At 52.9% G+C, this 10891-nt stretch overlaps 1 protein-coding gene and 1 long non-coding RNA gene across 4 annotated transcripts in view; one reads left to right on the top strand and one right to left on the bottom strand.

Moving 5' to 3' along the window:
- Positions 1-877: 877 nt before the first annotated feature.
- Positions 878-8534, bottom strand: PTGR3 (prostaglandin reductase 3). The gene is made up of 2 exons (XM_072819629.1): positions 8255-8534; positions 878-2022 (listed from the first exon to the last, which is right to left on the bottom strand). The coding sequence occupies exons 1-2, from the start codon at positions 8461-8463 to the stop codon at positions 1098-1100; spliced, it is 1134 nt and encodes a 377-aa protein (XP_072675730.1). The 5' UTR covers positions 8464-8534; the 3' UTR covers positions 878-1097.
- Positions 8535-8698: 164 nt separating this feature from the next.
- The window catches only part of LOC140630062 (uncharacterized), a 2288-nt gene continuing 95 nt past the window's right edge, over positions 8699-10891 (top strand). The window contains exons 1-4 of one of the 3 annotated variants that reach the window (XR_012027869.1): positions 8699-9065; positions 9321-9544; positions 10092-10140; positions 10730-10891. The exon at positions 10730-10891 is cut by the window's right edge and continues 95 nt beyond it. This is a non-coding gene — a long non-coding RNA (uncharacterized lncRNA). The remainder of the gene's footprint in view (positions 9066-9320; positions 9545-10091; positions 10141-10729) is intronic. The other 2 variants (XR_012027868.1, XR_012027866.1) reach the window with 2 other exon arrangements.

The raw sequence follows: 10891 nt of genomic DNA, 5'->3' as shown, positions 1-10891 counted from the left end.
GGGGACACAGGGACGGTGTTCTTTGCTCCACACGCTATTCTGTTTTGGTGATCAGAGATAAAACACACTGTGTCCATAAGTCTGAAACACGAAGCAAACGTCTTATTATTTTAGATCACATCGGTCCCTCCTCTGCATGGTTCTGTTTGGTGCATCCTATTTCAGGCATCTGAGGGATGCTGTTATTAAGCTCTGGCAGGGTGCCTAGAGAGTGCTTTCCCTTTGTGGTGCAAGTTTTTTTTTTTTTTTTTTTTTTTTTTTAATGCAGACCCTCCCCGTGTGGATGCAGCATATCCTTTCCTTCCCCAGGCAGGTACTAAGCTTTTAAAGCTCCCACCCCCCACCCCCATCTCTGTAGTATCCTTTTCCAAAGTCTGCTTTTGTCTTATCCAGTTTTCAACACCAATTTGCTTCTTAAGGGTGGAGAGAAACTTTCCATTCCACATAGGCCTCACCGGGATAATTGTGCATAAAGCATTTACTAACAGATATTTAAAAAAAAATAGGTCTGTGTTGACTCTGTCGTTTTTCTAATGATCTAATAAAGTCAAGGTTTTGGGATAATTCCTCCAAATTTCTAGGTAGGTAGTTGGTGATTGATAGAAAAGGAAGGGCCATTTCCTGGGAATATAGACTCTGAAAATACATGGCTATCTTTCTGCTATATCTCCCATTTACTAACTGCTCATTAGCGGATGAACCAAACTGTCTCCCAAAGTAAAAGAATTTGTGAACTATTTTCAAGACTGATTTTAAAATCTCATCAAGCTGAAGACATACTGATTTGATCAGATCTTGCATCAGGAATTAATTTAATTCCCTGGAACAATAAAATGTGGAATGAGACTGTCCATGACCAAAGAATTGAATATAACGGTTTTACCTCTGAGCCATTGAGAGAAGTTTTTATTAGCATTTTTTTCAAGGGAGGGGAAAAAGAAAAAAGAAAGAGAAAGAGAAACTTATTCATTAACACCTTACTTTTGTTTCAAGAAATATTATATCCATGAACCACCTACAAATCACTCGATTTGAGTAATTCTGAGGAATAAAGTGCCCATTTTCTTTCTCCTTTGATTTATGTCATTGTTCTGTTTTCACAGCTTACTGTTGACAGAGCGAGGTAATTCAACTACAATTTTTCCAGTGTTTTTTCCCATGTACATATAATCAACAGCCCGGAATACAGACTCCAGGCCACGAAACCTGCCCTCCACAGACAGATCTCCGAGGTCCACCTCACAAACCAGGTCTCCACCCGCATACATCTTGAGCAAGTGGTCCATGGCTGCTTGATACTTAGAAAGGGAATGGTTCAAGAAGAAGCCCTGGACGCTGGCAGATTTCTTCAGCAGTTTGGCTGGTAATGTTCCTGCTTTCACAGGCGAAAGGCCAGTAGGAGTTTGGTAGCCAGAGACAAACCCAATTACTATCAAGCGCCCTTTGATAGCTAAGGCATCTACGGCCAAGTCAAACATGGCTCCCCCGACGGATTCATACACCACATCGACACCTGTGGGGTACTCCTGCTTCAGGACAGTACTGACATGCTCAGTGTGATAGTTGATGGGACGATCACAGCCAATCGATTTCAGAAAAGCAGACTTTTTGTCAGAAGAGCAGGTTCCAATAACATGGCACTTGGCCTTCTTTGCAAGCTGCACAGCAAACTGGCCTGTCCCCCCAGCTGCTGCTGTCACCAGAACTTTTTTCCCTTCTGACAGTCCTCCGAGCTCGTTGAGGCTGATATATGCGGTGGTACCACTTACTGGCAGGGTGACATACTCAGGTTTCACGGAGGGCACCGGAGCTGCGGCACTCGCAGGCACCACAGTATACTCAGCAAAAGAGCCGGGTGCCATGTATGCCACAGCTTGGCCCACAGTGTACCTGGCACTAGCAGAGAGGCCTAAGGCCACCACCTCTCCCACACCTTCAAAACCTACATCAAAGGGGGTCTTGACTGAAGGGTCGTATCGGCCAGCTGAATAGTTGATGTCAGATGCATTAACACCGACAAATCTAGAAGAAAACAAACACACACATATATTAATATGTTCCTTTCATCAAGGCCCTGATACTCCATTTAGAAAAATCCCTCTAATTCCAGTGACTGTGGATGGGTGGCTAAGCTGTCTATCCTGGTAAAATTAACAACAACAACAACAAAAAGGATCAGTGCTGATACTCAGTTGAAAAAAAAGAAGTTACGCAAGTATTTGCAATCAGAGTTTTGGTATATTTTATTTTTTTAATCAGGTTAGTGATAATTTCATACCACTTTAAATATCAAGGTTTTTAGTTCACACGCTATTTATTTTCCTTCCCTTTCTTTCAAAAGCAGAAATAAACCATTAAAAAAAAAGTCAGGAAGCCCTCTTATACATAAACTTCACTGGACCTCTGAGTTGGAAATTAATTGGCCTGTTAACAAAGATGTTAAAAACAACAGTCAGATAAAATATATTAAAAGAAGTAGACTTGTATTGATTCTGGCAACAATTTAACACTTTGGATAATAACAGTAATGACAATGATATTATTGAAGATTGACGCAATGTGCAAGGTCATCGGTTGTTATATGTTACTGCAGGGTTGTTTAAAACACTGTTAGAGTGGCCGCAGCAAATTTTCTTTCTGATGTAACTATGTCCAGCATGAAAATATGCATTTTGATTAATTGAACAAAAATTGTTTCATAAGGGTAGAGATTTTTATGGAACATTCAACATCTTAGAGTCCTTTTCAGATGAAAAGGAAAGCAAATCGTCACTATATTTTTCCTCAACAAGAAGCAGAGACATAACTTGATTAATACCAGATGATTATTTTCACTTTGGTATCCAGAGTCAATTTAATTGCGAGGTCGGTATTTTTACCAGCTTTTTTTCATCTCGGTATACCTCATAACAAAAATATCCTGATACCCAAGGAAAAAAAAAGAAGGCGTCTGCTAAAAAATGTCAGGAGGTGGCTTAGACACATAATGGAGGACCCTAAAAATGTCATTTCCACCTGTAATGGCATGAAAAGATGGTGGTATCTGGTGGCAGGAGGAAAGCTGGGAAGTAGGTCATTTTAAAAATAATTCACTTTTAATTTAACTTAATAAAACCAAAATTCCCCTGTGCAAGGATCCACTTCCACTGTATCACAGATAACACTTTGCACTTATAAATGCTCCCTTATGATCATGCCCCCTGTATATCTACAATACTGAAAGCTCTCTACATATTGTAGAAATAAGAAAGGAAACAATTTCTTTGGGGCATGTCAAGCTGCTTTCAGAAGTTAGCACAGCACACAGCCTCAATAACACTACAGAATTCCGTAGCCATCGATGATAACGCAATCATGCAAAGTAGGAAAAACGATTTTTGCTGGCTTTTCATTTGGGATTTCAGACCAGGATGCTTACGCTCTGTTTGGGGGGGGGGGGGGCTGCTATCTTCCCTTTACATTTGCATAGTTCTCAAGGTTTGGTCTTTTTGGGAAGCGCCAGCTTCTCAGAGCATGCCTCTGGACTTCACCGAAGGCGCCAGGGCAGCGCCCCGCTAGAGCATCTGGCCTCCCGAGCCCCTGCTCTAGGCCTCGAAGCCAAGTCCAAGGAGGGGTGGGCTGGAAGTGATGGTGGTTTGCTCCAGAGGTGGGGGACGGAGGCCCTACCGCTGCTCTGGTCTCTTGGCCCACAATTAACCCTTCCAGCCTTAGTCCCAGCTGGAGAGGCCCTTCCTCAGAGGGCACCCCTGCCTTGCACCCAAGGGGACGCCCCCGCGGCAGCTGGCCCCCAGGGTCCCCCCACCTCTCAGGAGCGCGCCTCGTGGAGGGGGGAACTGCTGGAGTTACGTGCTCCCCCCCTCCCCCCGTGGTTTGCCATCCCCGGGGAGAGGTGAGGAAACCAAGCAGGGCACTCCGGAGAAAAGTGGAGGGGAGAGGGCACAAGCGGGGCGCGGAAGGGGGGAGGGCAAGTGGAGAGGGGGTGGGCTCCGCGAGGAGCTGGGGTGCCTGCAGCTGACCGGCCGCAGCGAGTTTACCACCGGGCTTCGCTCAAAACAAGCAAATGAGCCCTTGCGGTGGAGGCGGCGGCGCTGGGGCGCAGGAGGGAGGCTCGCAGGGCCGGGCGCGCCCCGTCCAGGCTGCCGACCGCTCTGCGCCTCCCTGGCCGCCCTCGCGTGCAACCCGGGCGGCCTGCGCGCGCCTGAGGCCCTTCTGGAGCCGTCTTCCCCTCGGAGGTGCGCGGCCTCGCCACCGCCACCGCCACCGCCACCGCCACCGCCACCGGAGAGGCCGGACCGAGGACTCGGACTCGGGGCTGGGGCCGGGCCAGCGGGCGCCGGGGAGGAGGGGCCGGTGACCGTGACCTCGGCCTCCCAAGCCCCGGCGGGGTCGGCTGGGCGCACCCAGGCAGCTGGGACCCAGTGGCGGCCAAGCTGGGGGGGGCGGGGGTCCCCGAGCACAGGGCGCGCTGGGGCGCAGCGGCCACAGGAGCGACCCGGCCCGCGCCCCTGGCCTCACGCGCACCCCGTTTTCGCGTCTCCCCCTCCCACCGCCCCCCGCCGTGCCGTCTTCCAAATTGCCTGCGTCGTCGGTGAAGGATCTCGGGCTGCTGGCCCCAGCCTCGGGCTGTCCCGCTCGCCCCGTCAGGGTCTCCGGGCCCCTGGAGCGACCCGGGTCTCGGACCCCCGCGTGGACCCCCGCGGCCGCCGCAGCAGGTGGGGATCCGCGACCGCCCTTGCGCCTGCACCCTTACCTGGGCTTCGGGAGGGCTGCGGGAGGGCCCGGCGCCAGCGCCTCTCGCTCCTCGGGACACAAGTTCAAGAGCGGCAGGCTCGTGGGAAGGGGCCCGGGTCGGGGAGCAGGGGACATGCGAGGGAGCAAGCGGGAGAAAGAAAGGAAAGACACGCTTGGGAGAACCGTGCATTTCCAGACTCTCCTTGTGCCCTCTTTAATTTAAAATATATGCTCTTGGTAAATGCAAGGTTCCAGCAGTCCGACGGGAGGATCCACGCGGGAGCCTAAAATCTAGGAACCCCAGGAAAAAGAACGGACCGAGCGAGCTTCCCCCAAATATATACCCTTCGAGAGGCGCCCGCTTTATTTATACTAAAAAGTGCGGAACCCCTTCGTCATGTTTATGATGAAACAGGCAGTCCTGCAGACGGCGGAAAATGCTTTCTTTGAACAAAAACAAAATGTGAAGTCCGGAGCCTTCAACATTGGGGCACAAAGTGTCCAGATCAGATTTTCTTTAAAAAAGGAAAAGAGAAAGAAGGAAAGAAAGAAAGAGAAGAAAGAAAAGGAAAGGAAAAAAATGAGAAAAAGAAAGAAAAGAAAGAAAAATAAAGCAAAGAAAATCTCGGCCTGGAGATTCAGCAGAAATGCTGTTACCCTCCCGTGAGCAACAAACCGTTTATCAAAAACGCCTTCCCCATCCCCCACCCACTCTTTGCCATTCCTACAAACTCTTTGCTCCATTATCTTACACTTGAGCAGAAAATCGTTAGAAATATTTGGAAACGAAATAATGTGTCACCATCCTTCGAAAAAAAGCTAAAAATAGCACACAAGCTGACTTAACCGGAGGGTGTCTTTTTCTTCCTGAGGGCTGGGCATCCTCGGGAGGGCTTGTGAAGTTGTCCTCGGATGTATGAATGTGAGACATGGATAAAGGAACACCAATTACATGTTCTGCAGGGATTTTATGCACCCCTCTCACACTTTCCCTAAATGGAAGAAAGATTATCCTAAATCCACGCCTGGCTTAAAAGCACTTTCCTCTCTGTATTTGTATTTTCTGTTAAGATGGAATGAGATGTACAAATATCCAACTGCAAGAAGTCAGGCAGCACAGTTAAAATTTCCAAACATCTTTCCGAGAAAGTGAATGTGTGCTTCTGCCATTCATTCCAGAGCAGATTTTTATGATGATAAAAATGAAAAGTGCTTGCGTAAAATTTTTATGCAATTAACACAGTTCTGGGGGAGATTTGGTCTAGGATTAAAATGAACTAACCTGCAGTAAATAGACTTGCAGTCTGTTTTTTTTTTTTTTTTTTTAATCTGTAAAATGTCACCTCCCTGACACTATTTGCCAAGTATAAAGTATCTCACAATTTGGGGATGGGAGCAGATTTTCCACAGAGTAGGGAAAGGGGATGCAAAGATTCAGCTCCTTTCAACGTGCAGAAAACTGGCCCCATTTTCTGATGTCGGCTTCAACATGGAAGTTAGAGGTCAAGTTGTACATATAAATATACCATTTGTGTTAAAGGGACTGTTGGCAGATGTGGAGGGAAAAGACAGGCATGGATCCTAAAGCCACCCAAACTGATGAGTTCAAACGTGGGAGAGCTGGTGCTCCAGAACCCTGACCACCAAATTCAGGGATCATCCCTGGTGACCTGACACAGGGGGCGCCCGGGCACTGGCGGGGAAGGAGAAAGCGAGGAGCCGGACAGAGGAGGGGAGGACACCCCGAGGACTTGATGCACTTCACAGGTTGAGAGGCCGGGCATGGGTTGTGCCCGGCGGGAGCAGCCTGCCCGGTGAGCGCTGGCGGGTGGTCCCACTCCCAGCTGCTGGTCGTGCTCTAACTTCACACCTCCTCCTGCCTGCTCCCCTCGGTCACCCCCTCCTTATTTCACACCCGCTTTCTAAAAGGGATTTGGTCGGAACAGTGGTGTGTGTTTTAGATCAGTGTACCTAATGAGAAAAATCACAAGAAAACAGCCCATGTAAAACTTTTTGCTTGTTAAGGTCTGAAGGCTGTTCAGCCTGCTTCTCATCTCAACTTCCAGCAAATCACTCGTGTCTCTCGTGTGTTCTGCGTGTGTTCCTTCTTTTGAACTCGGTGGGATGCAAGTCCTTCTCTCAACAGCTCTAGCGCTTTAACCTTTGCAGCCCTGTTTCCACCCACAAAAACTTTGAGGAGGACGTACATCCACCTTCTAAGTCACTCTGCATCCCTCCCCGAGCCAGCTTCACTCAGCCCCACTCTTGGCTCCCTCACTTTTTACATTTTCCAACAGGTTTCCAAAAGGTTTTTTTTTTTTTTTTTTTTTTTTATCATGACCAGAATTACTCCATTTTGCAGTCTTTGGAAGGCTGATACGAATCTCTAAAATAAACGGATTAAACGGTGCAGCAAGCCAACTTAGGGAGGGCACGCTTTGCCTTTCACTCTTTGCGGGGCGGGGCGGGGGGGGGGGCTCACAGTCCTGTCCAGAACACAATTTACAATATAGTTACTCAGAACTCACGACTTCCTTCAATCGGGTGTTCTAGCCTGAAACACGCAACACGGGAACCCCTCGATGCGCCTGAACAGGCAGGCGAGTCCTGCTCTAACGTAGGGGAGAGAGGGGTGGGGGACGCCCCGCCTGCAAGTCAGGCAGCCCCAGGGCACCCAGCGACCGGAGACCGGAGGGCACGGCTCCCGCAGGATGAGGTCCCTTTCCTTCCCGCGCTCCACCAGGTACTAAAGACTAGTGAGCTGTGGACCCATTAAGGTGGGGAGTGTGGCGGTGCAAGGCAGGGCAACCACCCGAGTGCCACCCAAAGGTCTGCAAAACGCGCAGGCAAATGCAGCCATGCCCCCACCCCGGCCCTGACCCAGCCGCCCCGGACGCGCCACGCGCCTGTCGGGGGGCTCTGGGGCACAGACAACAGCCACACGGCACTGACAACACGCAGACGACACCGGCGAGGTGGACACCAACACACCCAACGACAGGCTCCGCCATTGCGCGGCGGCTGCCAACCTGGAGCGCGCAGGAAAAGCCAGCCCGGTCCTCGGCCTCCTTCCTCCAAAGCACGTTACCTAAACGTCGCAGTTTGTGTCCAGCCCGCTCCCGGTCCGCACTACAGATACGGGAACGCAGGAGTCGAGGGTGCGCGCGGGTGGGCCGGGCGGGGAGCCTCCCCTTCTGGGTCCCGTCGGTTTTATTTCGGGCGCGGGAGGGGGAGGAGGGAGGGCTGGGGGAGGGGAGGGGAATCCCAAATTAAAATAACCCTCGGTTATGAGGACGTTCGGTGGCATCGGATATTCACACCAGCAACAGTCACATCACATTCGCCTTCGCCAGATGGCGGCGGGTTCAACTTCCCGGGATCTCGCCAAGTCGGGCGGTGCGCCCGAGCGCTCGCCGGCGTGTGGGGACGCAGGCGGCCCGGGACGGCCGGGGAGCGGCGCCGCGCGGGCCGGGCCGGGCCGGGCCGGGCCGGGCCGGGAGGGGGGGGTGCGCGCCGGGCTCACCGGTTCCGGACGAGGAGGTCTCGGTCCCCGGGGAGCGGCACCGGGCAGTCCCGGAGCAGGGTGACGGCCTCGCGGAAGTTGGGGCTCAGCCGGGTCACCGCCAGCTTCTGCATGGCGCGGGGGATGTCGGAGCCCTGGAAGTCCAGGAAGTGGCGGGCGTACGACATGTCCACGATGGCTCGGGCCCCGGCGGGCGCCAGCCGCAGCATGGCCCGCGCCTCTGCCCGCTGTCTGCGCCGCCGCCGGCCGGGGTCGCGCCCAGCCCCGGGCCGCTCGGCTCGGCTCGGCTCGGCGCCTGCGGGCGGGCGGGCGGGCGCAGCGGGCGGGTCCGCCCCTCCTCCGGCCCGCGTGCTCCCCTCGACTCCCCTCCCCCCGCACGGGCTCGGCTCCCCCCGCCCGCCCGCCGCGCCGCGCCGCGCAGCCAGTCCGCGCGGCCCCCGCGGGCCCCGGCCGCGCCACGCCCGGGGTCCCGGCCTGGGGACCGCTCCCACCCCGGCCGCTGCTCCTTTAATCTTTTTGTTTTGGTTTGAATCTGCTCGGCGCAGACTGGCCGAGGATCCTCTCCGCCCTCCCCCTTTCTCCCGGCGTCCGGGAGGCACCGGATATCCCCACCCTCCCCGCGCTCCCAAAGCCGGATTTGACTCCTCTAACAGGGTGAGGGGGGCGGCGAGGGGAACCTCGGGTCCCGCGGTCGCCGCGGCCCCGCGCCGGCGGCAGCCCCGGGCGTCCTCGGAGCGGAGCGGCGCGGCGCCCGGCGGCCGGCGCAGGCACCTCCCCTTCCCGTGCGAAGCGTTCACTTCCTTGCAAGGTGGTACGAATCAACCCCGAGCGCGGCCCGGGCGGCGGGGCACGGCCGGGGGCCCCGAGCCGCGCGGGGAGCCCCCGGCACCGGGGCACGCGCACCAGCGCCGAAGGCGGGGCGGGGGCGCCCGGGGAACCCCGGGCAGCCAGCGCCCCAGGCTCCTGGGCCCCGGTTCCCGGAACGCCCTGCCCGCGCCTCCTGCCCTCAGCCTGTCTGTCCCATGCAAGTTGCACCAACTAAACCATTTTATTTATTTTGGCCTAGATTTCGTGCTTCTCCGTGAATGTTTTAAGTAGCCTCTGCAAGACTGTTACGGGTTTCCCACTGGGAGAGAGCACGTATATTGGAGACTGGAGGGCCGAATTCTCAGAACACACGAGCATTTAAACTTCTAGGTGGGGATGCCGAAGGACTTAATTGGAGACGTTGCAACTATGGATGAAGAGCTCATTTTATAACCCAGCTAGAAGGATCTGTCGTTCCTTCATGTCAGTTTTCTCCTTAATTGTCTATATCGACCAAATTAACCAATTTACTTTTCATAGAGGGACCAAATTCAATTATTTTCCACATTTTTGTATGATGAGTTGAGCCCATTTTAAAATTTGTGTTAAAGGTATACACGTTTGAACTTTAAAAAACCCTCTGTTTTACACTTAACCTAGAATCACCCAAATAAAAAAGCCACGCAGTGCCCCTCCCCGATCAAACCTAACACCCGCCCCCCCCCCCCCCCCAGTAAGGCTGCAAAAGTGACACAGGTATTTTCATCTCCAATGTCGGACATTCTCATCCAAGGATAGTTTATGTCCACGTGGGTGTGTGTGTATGAATGTTCAAGGGGGTGGGGGTGGTGGACTTACAGGCTTAAAAATCTGCAGGAACTAGTGTCTACTTAACTTGGCTTATAGCACATGGGTTTTACCCGGTATCAGCCAGTGGATTACAATAACAAACCCCTCAGTGCCTTTCTCCAACGTGCAATCTTTTATGTTATGCTGTATTAAGATTTCTTTTTTGTGTCATATTGTTTAGCTCCGGAAAGAAAAAAAAAAGAAAACAAAGCAATTAAAAAGATTGACAGGTATGGTTTGTGAGAGACCTATTTGTAATTGTCAGGGTGACGTTGGCGAGAGGAGGAGGAGTAAAAACTGAAGCAGGAAAAGCAGCTCGATGTGTCTGTCTATCAGTTGAGACTGTCTGAAAGCTCTGCGATCCGAATGTGTGTTATATTTCACTGAAAAGAGAAGAGAGCGAGAGTGCATCTCCCTCTCTCCCAGGAGTTTGGGGGGGACAGTCCACGCTCATCTCGCCCACCCAGTGAATGTCCGCTCTTCGCCCCTCCGCACACACTCTCCGGGTTCTTGTTGTTGTTGGCTTTTTTTTTTTTCGGGGGGGGGTGCTTTTTGTGTATTTTTCAAAATTTTCCTGTCGGAAGATCAAGACCGGCCAAAAATCCATGATCAAAATGTGTTTGCATTAGATCTCGCAGTGGAGGAAGCGGCGGTCCCGGCGGCAGAGCCCGCGGGGAGCGCGAGGCACCCAGTGGCGCTCCGGCGGTGACACTGTTTGATCTGTGACTGTTTGGAAGGTGGAGCAGCGCCTGACATCTCCCCCCGGCGCATGTATGTACGGGGGCTTCACTCCTGTCTTGTTTGCTTTCTTCCTCTTAGACTAAGTGCGCGAGGAAAGGACAGCCTGGATCGGCCTCGCTGGCGCACAATGAGGGAGCTGCGACCCGCGCACTGAGCCCGCTCGCCGCGACCCCCGAGCAGCGAGGAGCGAGGGGGAGAGAAAGTTGCGCTCGGAGACTCCCGGCTCGCGGAGGAAGGCGC

Source organism: Canis lupus, chromosome 1 (assembly GCF_048164855.1).
Source record: "Canis lupus baileyi chromosome 1, mCanLup2.hap1, whole genome shotgun sequence".
Classification (NCBI taxonomy): Eukaryota; Metazoa; Chordata; class Mammalia; order Carnivora; family Canidae; genus Canis; species Canis lupus.
Note: the sequence above shows the minus strand (reverse complement) of the source record. Positions and strands in the feature narration are given on the sequence as shown.

Coding starts and splice junctions, on each gene's coding strand:
- PTGR3 (XM_072819629.1), bottom strand. CDS start 8,463: ATGCTGCGGCTGGCGCCCGCCGGGGCCCGAGCCATCGTGGACATGTCG. Junction 2,023..8,254: donor GACCTCCTCGTCCGGAACCG/GTGAGCCCGGCG, acceptor GTTTTCTTCTAG/ATTTGTCGGTGTTAATGCAT.